Source organism: Ursus arctos, unplaced genomic scaffold (assembly GCF_023065955.2).
Source record: "Ursus arctos isolate Adak ecotype North America unplaced genomic scaffold, UrsArc2.0 scaffold_5, whole genome shotgun sequence".
NCBI lineage: Eukaryota > Metazoa > Chordata > Mammalia > Carnivora > Ursidae > Ursus > Ursus arctos.
Genome location: NW_026623067.1, coordinates 71,822,918 through 71,839,974, shown reverse-complemented (window position 1 = coordinate 71,839,974; position 17,057 = coordinate 71,822,918). Strand labels below are relative to the sequence as shown.

At 37.6% G+C, this 17,057-nt stretch overlaps 1 protein-coding gene across 4 annotated transcripts in view; it reads right to left on the bottom strand.

Annotated features, from left to right (window-relative positions):
- Nucleotides 1-17,057, bottom strand: part of POLR3G (RNA polymerase III subunit G) — a 96,608-nt gene that overhangs the window by 23,041 nt on the left and 56,510 nt on the right. For all 4 annotated transcript variants that reach the window (XM_048220729.2, XM_044384027.3, XM_057307491.1 and 1 more), the window contains 2 exons: nt 9,710-9,859; nt 6,878-7,007 (listed from right to left, as the gene is read on the bottom strand). In XM_048220729.2, coding sequence (XP_048076686.1) covers nt 6,878-7,007; nt 9,710-9,826 — 247 coding nt within the window. In that variant the 5' untranslated portion in view covers nt 9,827-9,859. The remainder of the gene's footprint in view (nt 1-6,877; nt 7,008-9,709; nt 9,860-17,057) is intronic.

Genomic DNA, 17,057 nt, shown 5'->3' with positions numbered 1-17,057 from the left:
TTGCCACAAGAGACTCCCTCACTGAGGGCCCAAACCCTTTCCTACCAACGTAAGTTGGCAAGCAACACCATCAAGCCATCGCCTGAAACCATGGTTCATCATAACATGTGTGTTAGGAGTATAGCCATGAAATAGAGAAGTTAATAGAAAAGATGAAAACATAAAAAGCAAGACCCAAATATGTACTGACTTCTCTTCCATGTTAAGAACATGATTCCGAATAATACTAAGACTGTAGTGTTACACAAAAATAACTAAAATAAACAGTACATCAGCAAGACCAAGAAATCAAGCTTTTCTAGGTATTTAACTGTTTTGACTTCAATCTTGCTCTCAAGCTTTTCATCTGTAAAGAGAATTCAGCACAGATGGCAGATTTGCATTTAAAAATTTTTTTCCACAACAGGTTGCATATTTTGGAAAAATTTAACCTTTAGTAGTAAAGTTTGGAAGAATAAGCAATATTGAAAACCAACTACTGAGATCCAGTTAAAAAGAGGCAAAGGATTTGAATAGACATGTCTCCAAAGAAGATATGCATGGAAAAAAGCACATAAGATGTTCAACATCATAGTTATTTTGGAAATTCAAATCAAAACCACAACTAGACACCACTTTATACCCAGTTGGATGGCTATAACCAAAAGGACAAGGGTGTGGAGAAACTATAACCAACAAGTGTTGGGAAGGGTGTGGAGAAACTAGAACCCTCATACAGTGTTGGCAATGTAAAATGGTGCAAGCGCTTTGGAAAACAGTTTGGCAGTTCCTCAAAATGTTAAATACAGAGTATTTAACTGGTAATATGGTAATATGGTAATATGATCCTAGATAAATACCCAATAGAAATACCATATGTCCACTCAAAAACATGTACATAAATGTTCAAAGCAGCATTACTCATGATACCTCCAAAGTGGAACTGACCCAAATGTCCATCAACTGGTGAATGGATAAACAAAATGTGGTGTATCCAAACAATGGAATATTATTCAGTCACAAAAAGGAACGAATCATGTTGTACCATCAGGGAACCCTGGAAACATTATACTAAATTAAAGAAGCCAGTCACAAAAGGACACATTTTATGATTCCCTTTTTTCAAAGATTTTATTTTTAAGTAATCTCTACACCCAATGTTGGGCCTGAATTTACAATCCCGAGATCAACAGTTGCGTGCTTCACTGACTGAGCCAGCAGGCATCCCTATGATTCCATTTATACAAAATGTCCAGAACAGACAATCACTACAGACACGGCAGATTAGTGACTGCCACGGCTAAAGACAGGGGAGAACGAGGGGTGATATTAATAGGCATAGGGTTTCTTTTCAGGACAACGAAAAGGTTCCAAAAATTAGAGAGTAGTGTTGGTTGCACAATTCTGTAACTACACTAAAAGCCACTGAATTGTATACTTTAAAAAGTGTATTTTATATATGTGAATTTTATCTCAATAAAGCTGTTATTTAAAAAGAAAGTTATTAGAAATTTTAATAAGAACTTAAGTACACTAAACTCCAATTTATGTTCCATTATTTTCCTGGTTTTGAAGGTCTGTTTACCCAAAATGGGCAATGACTTCTGAATGTAGCTAACTGTGCATCAACTATGCATTCTAGGAATGCATGTACAGCCGTCATGCACAGACTGAATATATGCATTTCATATGTCCTGATTCCAGATTTCAAATATATCTTTATCAATAAGTTCTAACTTGTTACTTCTGGTTCTTCTCACACTTGCACCATTGAAATGATTCTGGATTAGTAATACATTTCTAATAGGTTCCAGCTTATCATTATTTCTAATTCTTTTTTTTTTAATAATTTTTATTTTGTTATATTAGTGACCATACAGTACATCCCCAGTTTTTGATGCAATGTTCCATGATTCATTATTTGCATGTAACACCCAGTGCACCATGCAATATGTGCCCTCCTTAATACCCATCACCGGCCTATCCCAATCCCCCATCCCCCTCCCCTCTGAAGCCCTCAGTTTGTTTCCCAGAGTCCATAGTCTCTCATGGTTCATTCCCCCTTCTGTTTACCCCCCCTTCATTTTTCCCTTCCTTCTCCTACCGATCTTCCCATTTCTTATGTTCCATAAATGAGTGAAACCATATAATTGTCTTTCTCTGCTTGATTATTTCACTTAGCATAATCTCCTCCAGTCCCGTAGCACAATCTCCTCCAGTCCCATCAATTCTTTTACTTATACTTGCATTGTCAAAATGTAATACTTTAAAAAACTTTGATGGGATGCCTGGGTGGCTCAGTCAGTTAAACATCTGCTTTTGGCTCAGGTCATGATCCCAGGGTCTTGGGATGGAGTCCCACATTGGGCTCCTTGCTCAGCGAGGAGCCTGCTTCTCCTCTGTCTGCCGCTCCCCCTGCTTGTGCTCTCTCTCTCTCTCTCTCTGACAAATAAATGAACAAATAAATAAATAAATAAATAAAATCTTAAAAAAAAAAAGCTTTGATGGTTCACATTTGTATTGAAGTGAAGATGGCCCAGCCATCTTCTTTGGTCTATAATTATAAAACATTTTCATTATTAAATTGATAATTACCAATTAACATGATAAATCCAACAAATTGTTTCATTTATACATAACCTATTTCTTTTTGATCATCTTTGTCCTTGCTTGAGCATTTGCCCAGTTACAAACTACATCAAATAACTTTTGGTAAACACCATAAAAAAGAAAAAAGAAAAATATGGTCATATGTCATTTCAACAAACAGGATGTTCCAGGTTCTTATCACAAAATATTATGTGACGAGGTGCTTTTCAAGGACTAATTGTATGAGAATACCATATTTCCTTTTTATTCTTAGAGATGTATTGTTTAACCACTGACTCTTGAGTTTGAGAAAATTCATTTAGAATACTCTTATCTGAAGACTCAAGAGATTTCACTTATACAATCAATTTCATAATCATTGTTAGTGCCCAAAGAGCTGCTGCCTCTACATTCATCTTCTGATTTGTCTAGTATAACACCTTCCTCTGTCAATTTTGTTCTCTTTGCCATTATGGGCAGAAAATGAATAATTCTGAATTCTCAATTGTATTCTATGAAAACAAAAACAAAAACAAAACAGAACGACTATAAAGACAAGAGTCTCTCTAGACTTCTTCTATAGCTTCCTAAAAATTAATGTAATACTTTGGGCAACACAATAGAAACACTAAAGGATAATGTAATGGTGCTGATTTATTTCAATACTGCACCATCCTTCAATGTAACTTCATCATTCTTCCTTAATATATAATGTATAAAAATATACATATGTATTTCAGTCTTTTATTTTCCAGTATGAGGAGGATAATTTACAAGTAATGATGAAATAGTTTCTATGCTGATGAAATAGCAAGACAGCTGAAGGAAAAATAAGATCACTACGATTCCAGAATGGATTTAGATTTATGAAAGGGTACAAAGGGCCAATATGGTAATGCTAAGATAAAATGAGATTTGTTTATTTTTTCATTTAAAGAAAATTCTTTAAAGGATTTCATTTATTTATTGAACAGCGGTAGGGGTAGAAGGAGAGGGAGAGAGAGAACCTCAAGCAGACTCCTGGCTGAGTGCAGAGACCGGCGTGGGGTTGGATCTCACAGCCCTGAGATCATGACCTGAGCTGAAATCAGGAGTCAGACGCTTAACTGACTGAGCCACCCACTGAGTCCCTCTTTCTTTTTTTAAAATAAATTGTCTTTGGGGCTCCTGGGTGGCACAGCGGTTGGGCGTCTGCCTTCGGCTCAGGGCGTGATCCCGGCGTTATGGGATCGAGCCCCACATCGGGCTCCTCCGCTATGAGCCTGCTTCTTCCTCTCCCACTCCCCCTGCCTGTGTTCCCTCTCTCGCTGGCTGTCTCTATCTCTGTCAAATAAATAAATAAAATCTTTAAAAAAAAATAATTTGTCTTTGTTCTTTGGAAGATCTCTATTAAAAAATAAAAGTTATGAATATCAATCATTGTTCAAAAAGAAACTCAAAAATCAAAATCAGGTCCCATGGACCCTGATGGCACGTTGATAGTTAATTAATAAAAATCAAACTCCATTTATTCAATAACAGATCTTGTAGCCATAGCGCAGGTAAATGTATAATTTCTATTGAGCTTTTGAAATTCTAAAAATGGCTTACAGAACCATCACAACTGCCATTCCTGTTTCTACCTCAGAGGACCCTAGTGGTTTAGGAACCTGAACTGGGAACCCTTGCATCACATGCTCTCCATACACCCTTGCAGCTATAATTCAGTAAAGTAATAATATTCATGGATGTTCTTCTTTTATTACAAAGATAATACATTTCATCATAAAGAAAATACCAATCATTTCTATAATTCTACCCGAAAACATTATAAACAAATTCTGAAGATATCACAACAAGAAATATTTTCATTCTATGTCCTCAGTTCTTTGTGATCTCAATACCCTGAGCCACTAGCCACTTGATTATCAGGAAGCCTTGAGACCTCTTACCCTTATTTATTTACATGAGTCTTTTCCTAAACCATATGGGTGGTGAACGATAGGAGAAGGCTGGTGAAGGTACAGTGATAGAACACTACCCAGAGTACAGCTCCCTCTGATAGTTGCATACTTCTGTTCAGTGTGGCCAATTCTTTCTCATTTGTGGTATGCATAGTATATAAACACTTTATATATATGTATATATACACACACAAAGATAAGCATATATATATATAGTATATATTATACTAACTTATAAACATGCATACGTATGTGTATTTTTTTAAAAAAAACTTCATTTTCAACCATAGTTTTCTAAAAACACATTACATCAGAAAAGAAAAGAAAACATGAAGATTTTGAAGGAGAATGCACTTGTATCAGTTTGGAAAATTCTATACAAGCATTTTCTCAAGAAAAAGAAACAAAGATTCCTTGTATTTTTAAATACTTTGTGCAATTATCAAAGATAAAGAGCCTCTTAATCCAGGTACAAGCCAACCACTCCCAGAAACCAGCCACAAAATTATGTTCCTAATGTCCCTGTTTAAAAGACTCACAGATATGTTTTAATAATATGATATACTTTTAAATTAGACCTGTGCTTTAATAATGACCACATTTAGTTAAGTAAATCTGTTCCATGGTCTAGAGAAAACACTAATTTTAAAAAGATTAAAGTATACCCTATACTATTATTTTTTCTACTAAGAATGAATGTTTATTAGTTCATTTAATCTAACTAAAATCTTTAAAATGAGAGCTTTAATTTCATTTTTGAATCAGATAAAAGCATGCAACATAACATGAAAATTAAAAAAATTCACTTTTTTTGAGATAAAAATATCCTATGAAACCATTATATCAACTTCAAGCAGCTATGTTTGAAAAATCAAATGAACTTGTCTAAAATGCTTCTTGTAATTATAAGCACATATAATATTACTGTATAAGACTTTCTTTTTGACTCTTAGCCAGTTCTAAGTCTTTTACAGAGAGTGAAAATGGAATGCATTTTTAATACTAATGGCATGAGATGATACTGTATGAATTTCTCATGCTTTAATGATGTTGTTTTGGGAACTCAAGGATATCGATTTCTCTAATTTCAACATTCAAGGGCAGAAACTGAAAATCAATATAGATCTACTGTGCTAAATAACTATTCAGGAATGGGTTCTCTTCCTCTAAAACCACTTCCCACTCCCTGTCTGAGAGTGTCAAGCCTTCTCCAACTGTAATTTCTCCTCTCTGTCCTTGGCATAATCAATGAGTACATGCTTTATACTTCCTATTATGTCTGATATACAAAATAATAAGCCAAAATATAGTCAAGCCTTTTAAAAGTTTTAACCAATATATTAAATAGAGACTGACATAAAGACTTAAGCATAAGGACAGTAATCATTGCATTATATACATATATGAGCAAAAAACCACTTTAAATCTAACAGGAGGGAACTACTCACAATAATGTTATATATACACAATGAAATACCACATAGTCATTAAAAATTATATTTTCCAAGAATACTAAGGGTATGTGAAAATGCTAATAACATGCTATTAAGTAGAAAAGGAAGATACAAAGACTATGAGTCCAATTTTATAAAAAGAATATACATACAAAAGAAAAAAATCCGGAACATACAATAAAATATTAATAGATCTCCAGACATAAGCATTATAGGTGATTTTTACTTTTTAATATTTTTGTTTTTCATAATTTTCGCCAAAGACATAAAGCTTCTCTTGAAAGGTAATTTTTTTTTTTTTAAGATTTTATTTATTTCACAGAGAGACACAGCGAGAGATGGAACACAAGCAGGGGGAGTGGGAGAGAGAGAAGCAGGCTTCCCGCTGAGCAGGGAGCCTAATGTGGGGCTGGATCCCAGGATCCCGGGATCATGACCTGAGCCAAAGGCAAACGCTTAACGCTGAGCCACCCAGGCGCCCCTTGAAAGGTAATTTTAAAAATAAAATATAAAAAAGTTTAAAATACATTTTCTTGGGGGCGCCTGGGTGGCACAGCGGTTAAGCGTCTGCCTTCGGCTCAGGGCGTGATCCTGGCGTTATGGGATCGAGCCCCACATCAGACTCCTCCCCTGGGAGCCTGCTTCTTCCTCTCCCACTCCCCCTGCTTGTGTTCCCTCTCTCGCTGGCTGTCTCTATCTCTGTGGAATAAATAAATAAAATCTTTAAAAAAAAATTTAAAAAAATAAAATACATTTTCTTTTAAATCAACATTAAGTATGCTTTTTCAAGGTAGTGGATAATTTCTGATTGAACTAAATCAATCAATCAGCATTAAATGACCATATATCTTGTATAGAAACATTGTTTCATCTGTATACATTCACCACATAATCAAAGAGTCCAATACCCACCTTGTTTTTCTTCAGGTGTTTCCATATAATAAGGCATTCTTTTCATAGTTTCTCTCAACTCCTGTTTCAAGGCCAGCATGTAATCTTCACCCTCTCCTGCTTTCAGTGGCACTGGTTTATAATCTGTATCCTTTTAAAGAGACAATTTTTTAAATAAGCTAAGTATTTAAATATCCCTTTTGTCTATAATCTGGAAAATGTCAGTTTTATTGAAAAACTACATTTTATAGGTACTAAGCTTGAAAATCAACTGAGAAGATGCTGAGCTTTTGTAATCTATTTAACCTTTCAGGCCATTTCCTACTTCGCTCTTATCTTAGAGGTAGGAAAGATGCTTAATTTTCCTACTGACCACACCAACAATTATTTTGTCACATAGTCTATTGACTGTGATTACATAGTTTAGAAGTCAAGGCACCCAAATGAGAGCCACTGCTTTAGTTTCCTACTAACTTCAATTAGTAGTGGTGGTATTAGTGGGAGGAGTAACTTAAAAAAAAAAAGAATAAAAGTAGCATCTATTATTTAGCAAATGGTTACTCTTACCAAGATGTCCTCAATATTCAACATCTATGATCCCATTGAAAGTATCATCACTATTTTCCCTTTAACAGTAAATAAACTGAGAAGTGAACATTTATAAGCTCATATGATATGTAAATGACAAAGCAGGAGTTTCAATCTACATCTTCAACTTTTTTTTTTTTTAGACAGAGAGAGAGAGCGTGTGCACATGTGCAGGGCTGGGGTGGGGGCTGACAGAGGGAGAAAGAGAGAGAATCCCAAGCAGGTTCCACGCTCAGCGCCAAGCCCGACCTAGTGATTGATCCCAAGACCCTGAGATCATGACCTGAGGTGAAATCAAGAGCCAGACGCCCACCCGACTGAGTCACTCAGGTGCCTCTCTACGTCTTCAATTTTAAAGAATTACACACATGCATATATATAGACAGATAGATAAATAGATAGATATAGATATATATGTACATATATTCATAAAATACATATATTTATTAGAAAGTGGGGCCTCAGGGTAGGTAGTAAAGACATTTCTTTAAAAAAAAAGTATCAGAGCTAAGTATAGGGTGCATTTTCAAAATTTCACTCTGATTTTATTCATTCATTCTACAACTATTTATTGAGTGTGTACTATAAGCCAGACACGGTTAGACAACAAGAGACACCATGATGAACTAATCAAACTTCCTGCCCTTATGAAACTTATATTCTAGGGGAGAAAAACACAAGACGTAAGTAAACAATGAGGAAATACACAATTTCAGGTAGTGATAAGTGGCATGAAAACAACAAAACTGGGTCGAGGAAAGAGTGATGGACAGAGTACATGAAGGTTGGAGGTAGTTGGTCTAGACAGGGTAAGCACACATGACCTCTCAGGAAGTCATGTTGGAGCAGAGTGCTGAATAAAATTAGGAAGCCATCACGGAAAGACTTGAGAACAGACTGCTCCAGCCAGGGAAACCAGCAAGAGGAAAACATCTGAGAGAATAAGGAAGCCATGATGCCTAGGGAAAGAGAAGGTCAGTGACAGGAAAAGTTAGAGAGACATCGGCAAGGCCATATCAAACAGAGCCAGTTTGCCAGCAGTAAGGAATTTCAATGTTATTCCAAGTATAAAACATGTCCTAATATTCCCAGTGTTTAGAAGTATCCTCACACATGGAGAAGAGTTTGTTTTAAAAGAAATCAATGTTAATCACCATATAGTACTTCATTAGTTTTTGATGTAGTGTTTCATGATTCATTGTTTGCATGTAACGCCCAGCGCTCCTTTCAATACGTGCCCTCCTTAATACCCATCATAACATTATAAATAAATAAATAATAAAAATAAATTAAAGAAATAAAAAATAAATCTGTTAAATGTATTTTAAAAAAAAGAAAAAAAGCAATGTATAAAGTGACATTATGCCTATATATGAGATGTTTATTGTTGTTTCAGGATATTTACTAAATATCAAAAAGGCAAAATACCAAGAGCAAAAAGTAGACTCCCTGTGTAAGACATCTATATCCCTAGATACATTTGTTCAGGGTCCTCTACTTACATATCTTTTGAAAAGGGACTTTTCCCTTTTGAAATAAGGGAAAGATTCCTGGATTGAGGGGTATGTGGTTATTTATGATTTTTTCATTTTTTTATACTGCAGCACATACACACCTGGAAATGTAAGCTTAGGTTTTAAACTAAATGTAAAGTGAAAGCATTAAGTATTATGCCAATTAAGTTTACAGCATACTCATTAAATTTAAAAGCAACACTAAATGTAGTTCTTTGATGTTGAGAAACAGCAACAAAATTCAAATCGACTTTTAAAAAATAGAGAAGTAAACAAAACAAAACAAAAAAAGTTGAGTAGGGAAAAGACCAAATGGTATACTAACTAGGGAGCAAAATCAAATTCTATAGATACAAAATGAGAAGAAAATCATTAAGTAAAAGTCTGGTAGAGTGAGGACCATTGGGGACCACTGTAAAATCTAACCTGACTTTCAAAAATATTATTTTGACATTGGAATACATCAAACACAGCAATAGAAGATGCAGGAGTTGAAAAAAATCCTTTCTTGGTTCACATAGTACTGAGTATATTCAAGGAAAGGTGTATACACTTTTTTCCGTGTCTTAAGAAAGCAGTGTTAAAAATTAGAAGAGGTTCAGGAAGGAATAACAGCAGTGAAGCATACTCTCCTTTACTTTCTCACATTTAAGATATTATAATGATATCCTCTATTCAGTCCTATATAGAATTTTAATTTTCTTCGAAACATGAAAAAACAAACTGAGAAATCTGCTTTTAATGTACTTACGGGAAATAGTGGAGGTGGTTTCAATACTACATCAGGTAACTTTTCACCTCTGCCAAATCCAACTGCCTCAATATTGAAAGTGTAAGCTGCACGTCCACGTCCTTTATTCCCAGCCATCAGAATTAGTTATACCAGAAAAGTGGGCAAATTCTGAAAGACATCATGTAAAAAAGGAAACCAACATTTTAAAGCAAAATATAAAACTTCGCCTGTTAAGTAACATGGCCAATCTTACGGAAAATAAAACTTGTAAAGAAAGAAACACATGATAGACTAATTTCTGGACCCCTCACATCTAGTCATGCCTCGCAGGTGACACCTGGATGGACTCAACTACCTCATCTAGGCCCTGGGTGAACGGCTGACGCTTGGTCTCCTTTGGGATGCCGTCCAGGCCACTGTACAGCCAGCTGACACAGTTCTCTCCACCCCTCTGTGATTTGGCATCGAGATCTCGCACATTTGTGAAAAGTGTGGACAAGGAAAGGTCTGGCTGATGAAGACAGGCTGCCTTGCTTTTTCATTCAACTTGAAGACTGTCACATGCACTATCATTAGTCATATACACTTGAGATTTTTAAATGATTTATTTATCCTCGAATTTGAGTGTTGGAAAGAATCCTTGAGATGTAATCCAATGTCCTTTTAGAAATGGGAACAGGCTCAGTAAGACGCTGAAGTGTGTCCAACCAAAAACAAAATTTTTAAAGTCCAGAGAAAAACATGTGAAATAGTTAAATTAAAGGTATGATAAACCTGCACTCTTTTGAACTTTGGGGACAGGAGAGATGTCACATACGCAAGTTCTGCACTGAATTTCTGAATTGTCTGAAACATGATTGTACTATAGTGTGAGACGTGAGCTGGCAGCATATTAACAGCGATCCCTTCACCAAGGCTCTTTCATTACAAGTCTGCATTTCACTGTAGTAATGATTCTAACACGCATCCTCTAAATCTCTTTTCCCATTGATAATACGTGTATTATCCTGCAAGCCCAACAAAGCAGTAATATATCCTCCCATACCACTCAACAGTTCCCCTCTCTTTCTTTCTTTACCATTATTTGTTGAAAACATGAGGTCATTTCCTGGACAACGCTTCTCCAAATTTAAGGCACATGAGAATTACCTAGGAATCTTGTTAAAATGCAGAGGCTTTCATTTGGTCGAGAATCTGCATTTCTAACAAGCTCTCTGGGGATATCAACGCCACTGGTGTGCAATCCACACTTTGAAAGTAGCAAGGCTGTACATTCTCCCATTTCTGAATCTGAGGAACTGAATCCAGGAGATGTGGTTTAATACCCTCCTCTAGTCCCTGTATTTTCTAAATAGGTGGACTAGAGGCTTACTTAAATTTGAGTTAAATCTTTTGCAAGAGCACTTAAAAGAGATGCTCTGTTCTTCCTACTGCATTACATCAGGATGCACATGAAGTCTCTCCCTCCCTTTCTCCCTCAGTGATGTTCTCTGGTCAGTGGGTTCGAGTGCTATCAGTCTGTTTCATCTAGTATAAACTTCCCCATCAATTTGCACCTAATGGTTTTAGCAGCCATTGATGATCATAGTCTAGATTCATTATTCCATTATGGATTGTAATTCCATTCTTTCTGTATCTACTAATTGGAATTCTATCAGTAATCAATTCACCTCATTCACTATTTAGTAACAATGAAGCACAAGTTATATAGGAAAGGTACTTATTTTGATAGTCAAGCTCATTCCATCTGTCTAAAAGAGAGGGAGAATATCCAAATGGCTGTGTTTCATTTGCTGAGTCACTCAAGCATATGCTGAGCCCACACAAAGCAGGTTTCCCAAGTATGAAAACTGCTGAGCAGAGAGACACACCTTCACTCTAAGAAATGAATTGTGGGAGCCTGGTAGGCATGGTTGAGATCACTGGGCTTAATTCTAATCTGGGATTTGATACTAAGCAAAGATTAAGAACAATTCCAGGTAACATTTCCCAAAATGCCTGATCATGAAAATTACCTGGAGAACTTGTTAAATATACCGAACCTCAAGTGATCCTCAAGTATTCAAACCTACACCAGAATCTTTGGAAGTGAGCTCTAAGAAACTGTTGGGAAAACTCACCCTAAAAAGAGGGTATATCACCTACCTTTGCTTGATGGACTATCCCTTAAGAAATACCAAATTCTGCTGCCTCTAAACATCCATATTTATCAAGTACCTTTGGGTGTATAAATTGATATCATTAGTGAATACACTGCCCTTGGCAGAAAAATCAATCCTAGCTCTTGAGTCACCCTTAATGATTACATGGCCTTCTGGCCTACAGATGTATTTCTTTTTAGTTCAGCTATTATGAGTCAGTTTTCTTGTACCTAGAGAAGCTGACAAATTCATTTTCTTCTCTTGCAGAGCTAAGAAGTATTTCTTAGACTCCAGTAACTATCTCATAGGGAAAATGGCTCACAAGTGAGGCCAGAGCCTCAATCTTTGGAATCCTTTGAGTCAACCACTGCCTTGTTCTTTTTTCACCCTCCCAAACTTCTTGAATGAAGGGCTTTTTTAAATTTAAATTTTAATTAATTAATTTATTTTTAAATATTTTTATTTATTTATTTGACAGAGAAAGACAGCCAGTGAGAGAGGGAACACAAGCAGGGGGAGTGGGAGAGGAAGAAGCAGGCTACCAGCCGAGGAGCCTGATGTGGTGCTCGATCCCAGAACACCGGGATCACGCCCTGAGCGGAAGGCAGACCTTTAACGACTATGCCACCCAGGCGCCCCTGAAGGGATTTTTTTTTAAACAACTTTCCCCATTTCCTCATTATCTAAATCTTCCTCTACTTCATATAGACCAATTTCACTGAGTCATTCACCAACCAATACTGAGCATTCCAGGCACTGTGGCAGGACCCAGAAAGCCTTGAATAAAACTGCATCCCTGTCCTAAGGGCTTATATTTCAGCAGCTGAAAGAATACAATTATGTAAACAAATAAGTGTGTAACATAATAGTATGTATTCTTGTTGTGGGTTGAATTGTGTCCCCCCCAAATATGCTGGACCTCCTAACCCCCTGTGAATGTGACCTTCCTTATTTGGAAATAAAGTCTTTGCAGATGTAATCACATTAAGATGAGGTCATCGTGGATCAGGGTGGGCCCTCTTCCAATGACAGGTGTCCTTCTAAAAGGGAAATTCGGGCAGAGAGACACGCACAGAGGGGAAACACCGTGTGAAGACGAAGGCAGAGATTGGAGTGCTGCAGTTGCAAGCCGGGAACGCCAGACAGTGCCAGGATGCACTACAAGCTAGGAGAGGCAGAGAACAAATTTTTCCTCAGAGCCTCCGGAAAGAACGAACCCTGCCCACACCTTGATTTCACCTTGATTTCAGACTTCGGGCCTCCAGAACTGTGAGAGAATAAATTTCTGTTGTTGTAAGCCACCCAGTTTGTGATAAAATGTGACAGCAGCCCTAGAAAATCATCAATAGAGCTCTGAAGGAAAAGAAATCATGGTAAGGGGACAGAGAATAATGAAGGGGTATGGTAGTGGCTTTTCACACAAGGAAGGGCTTTCTGGGGAGGATAAATCTGAGCAGCATGCTGGAGAAGGCCTGTGAGCCACAGGAGGGAGGGACGAGGCAGAGATGGCTACAGAGAAAAGGAGAGCAAGTGCAGAGGAAGAAGTCACATGCTGGGAGAGTCCGAGGAACAAGAAAGCCATGTCGTTGGTGAGGAGTGAGGAGCAAGGAGAGGCAGATCAAGGCCAGGTTTTGTGGAACCCTGCGTGAGCTGTGGTAAGGGGTTCACTTTTACCTCACTCGTGATGGGAACTACACTCAGAAAGATGCTGAAATGCAAAGGCCCCAGTGGTCCCCACTGGCCTTTTGTCAGACTCTTGGCCTTCCAAAGCACATGGCTCACTGTTATCTCCTCCCTTTTGGAACTCTCTCTTTCCTAGGCTTTATTAAAACTCCGGGTTTTGAGGCGCCTGGGTGGCTCAGTTGGTTAAGCGTCTGACTCTTGATCTCAGCCCAGTTCTTGACCTCAGGGTCCTGAGTTGAAGCCATGATGGGCTCCATGCTAGGTGTGGAGCCTACTTAAAAAAACAAACAAACAAACAAAAACAAACAAAAACCTCAAACAACAACAACAACAACAACAACAACAACAAACCCTCTAGGTTTTTCTACCCCACTGACTTTTCTTTTCTTTGGTCTACTTTTCTTCTTAAATGTCCTAAGTATGGAATTCCTTAAGGCCTTAAGGTCCAATCTTTGGCCTTCTGCTTTTTGATCTTGGTCTTCAGAAAACACATCCACACTCAGGGTGTAATGACCTGTCCCATACTATTATCTCCAGCAATGACCTTTGTCTTGAGTTTCAGCCCATGTTCTCACTATCAAAAGAATATTTGGAAAGCACTTTAAACTTAAGATACTGAGATCATCTTTCCCCTCCACCAACTAGCTTGCCCTTTCAGGTATTACATCCCTATTTCTATCCATGGTATATTATCTTCCCAGTCACCAACATCTGATGATGTGGAGCGCATCAGTATTGATTCCTCACTCTGTTCCATCCCTCCCATCAAATCAATCAGCTAATTCTTCCTTCAAAATGTCCCTTCTTTTTCATTTCCTCTACCATAATCCCATGTAGCCCCTTTCTACCTCACTTCTGACTGACAGCAGGTTTTGTGGTATCCCTTGTTCTTCCTACTTATTTTAATTTATTCTTCTACATTATTCATCCTAAGGCATAGTTCTGATTATGCTACTCTTCTCATTTCCCTCTTGGCTACAGAATTAAATCCAAACTCCATACCCAAGTATTCAGGGCCCTTTTAAGATGGCTGCACCTATTCTCTTGGCCCTATTATCATGTCTTGTTTACCATTCTCTCCACTGCAATCTACTCCCTGACTGGAACCCCTTTCACATGAAGACCCAGCATAAGTCCCTCAAAATCCACAACAGTCATTTCACCCCACCTTGCTCTTATAGAGATCCTGTTAAAATAAATGGATTTTTAAAAATTGAAGTGTTACATATTGCTGCTCTTTAATTCCGGAAGAAATAGAAACAATGCCCTTTTTAGGAAATGGGCCTTTTCCAAAGGGAAGGAGTTTCCCTTATGTTTTCTGTTTATTTCTTCGGCTGTAGTAACAGTAGACATTTTATGACCCTCACTGTCTAGCACGGTGCTCTCTGTACAGCAACAGTTCCACAATTAATGTTAAGCTCCTTCTTTCTTTCTCTCTTTCTGTCATATGATTTCATGAGCAAATCTACCCAAATCAGTCAGCCTACTAGTAACATTGTTGTTGTTTTTAAACTTCCAGAACTTTAAAGTCGGAGACCTGGACGTCCACTGGAATCATTAGAATTTAAAAACAAGACGAAACAAAACAAAACTCAGGCTTCACCCCAGAATAATGAAATCACGATTTCTGGAGATGCGATTTAGGCATTAGGACTTTTAAAAGCCTTCCCAGACATTACAACGTGTAGACCAAATAAGAACCACTGCTTCAGATTAAACTTCACATTTTGTAAAAGAGGAAGTAAAGCCCTGAGAGGTTAGCTGACTGCCTAAAGACACACAGTTAATTCCTAATAAAGACAGAACTGGGTTAAAGCCTCAGGTACCTTTCCATTGTCTATTCATCTACATTATGCTACCCGAAACACACTTCCAGGCTAGTTGAAGACTTTTGTAATCCCACAGATGTCTTTAATCTTTATAAAGAAGTGAATTAGTAATGGTAAAATTGACTGAAATTAAAAGTGTAAAATCAGAAGCATCATCTTCCATTTTGGAAGGACTCCTGAAAATTCCTATCCAGAACTGTTCTGAGATAGTTTGATGGGTATAGTTCAAGTATCCAAGAGTTGAAATGCAAAGCCCATTCTAATAAACTATAAAGACAACCTTGCGGCAGAGGCTGAGCTAATCTCTAAAATTCCATGTAGCACTAACATTTTATGAGCTATGTTGCAGCCTGAATGTATTGTCTTCCACATCTCACACTGTCCCTTGCACATATTAGCTAGGTGAATAAATGTACAAACAGATGTAAGCAGGTATGGAAGCTGGGGGAAGGCACTGAAAGCCAGGTCACAGTAACTTTTCTGATGAATGACACCTAAATTGCCCCAATCAGAATCCGATAGTCATACTGACCTCCTCTCCATCTCCCTCAATCTCCTCATCAATAGAATGTTAAGCTGTATCCTCTCTTATATGTTGACCTTCCTTCACCTCTGATTTTATTCAGGCCTTTACCATCTCTCATTCGGATCTCTAATACAGAAAAATAAATTCCCATAGCCAGACTCCCCCTTTCAATCCATTCTCCAGTCAGCTTTCTAAAACATAAACCTTGATGTGTCACTCTCCTTAACTAACAAAGCTTTGTGTCTAACATTTGGCCTCTTGCTCCCTGCATGCCATACTCTAGCCACTCAACTCTGCAACACCAGCTCTTGCATGTAGCCTTCCTTCTGCCTAGAATCCCTCCTCCCACAGCCACCTGTGCAAGCCCCAGCATCATTTAAAATGATGTGCAAATGATACTTCTCTGTGAGCATTTTCTCCACCCAACATGGAGGTAGGCTCTCCCTTCTCTGTTTCCCAAGTACTATACTGCTTTTATTACCCTTTTAAAAATCATGCTGTAATTGTCAGTTCTTGTCTGTCTTTCCAGTAAGCTCTTCAATTATCCATTCATCAAGTATTTATTAAGCACCCTCTGTGTCAGACCATCTTCTCCAAACTGGGAATATAGTAGTGAACAAAACAAAGCTTCTGCTCTCATGTAACTCATAGTCTAGCACAGGAAATGGAAAGGCCATGTTGAGAACTAAGAAAGAACAGACACCGACCGCCTAGTAAGGATATCCTTCCATTTCTCCTACAGTGGTTCCCCTCTGCCTAGAGGAAAAATAGCCAAACTACAGAAAGCTCTGTACTTCCCAGTTGAGAGCTTCCTAACAAACAGTGGTCTTTTAAGTCCTGCTCAAATACCACTCTTCAACAGTCCTTTCCATTTGTATCCTTATAGCACCTACTTTTTACTTCCTCTGTGGTATATATCCCATATTGCTTTACACTGGAAATATCTGTGCATAGATATTGTCTTCCCTCAAATTCTTGAGAACCCAGATCACAACATTTTTTTTCCTATCCAGTTCTATTCTCACACATTATCTAGCTCAAGAGCTTGCATGTAAGTATAGCCCTGAAGAGAGTGACTGGATAGATTCTAATTAGATGAGGACAATATTGAGAAAAGCTGCATCCTAACCAAAGGCTTTAGGAGTGTAGGGGAAGACAGTATATCTCTCCTATGAAGGCTTATTAGT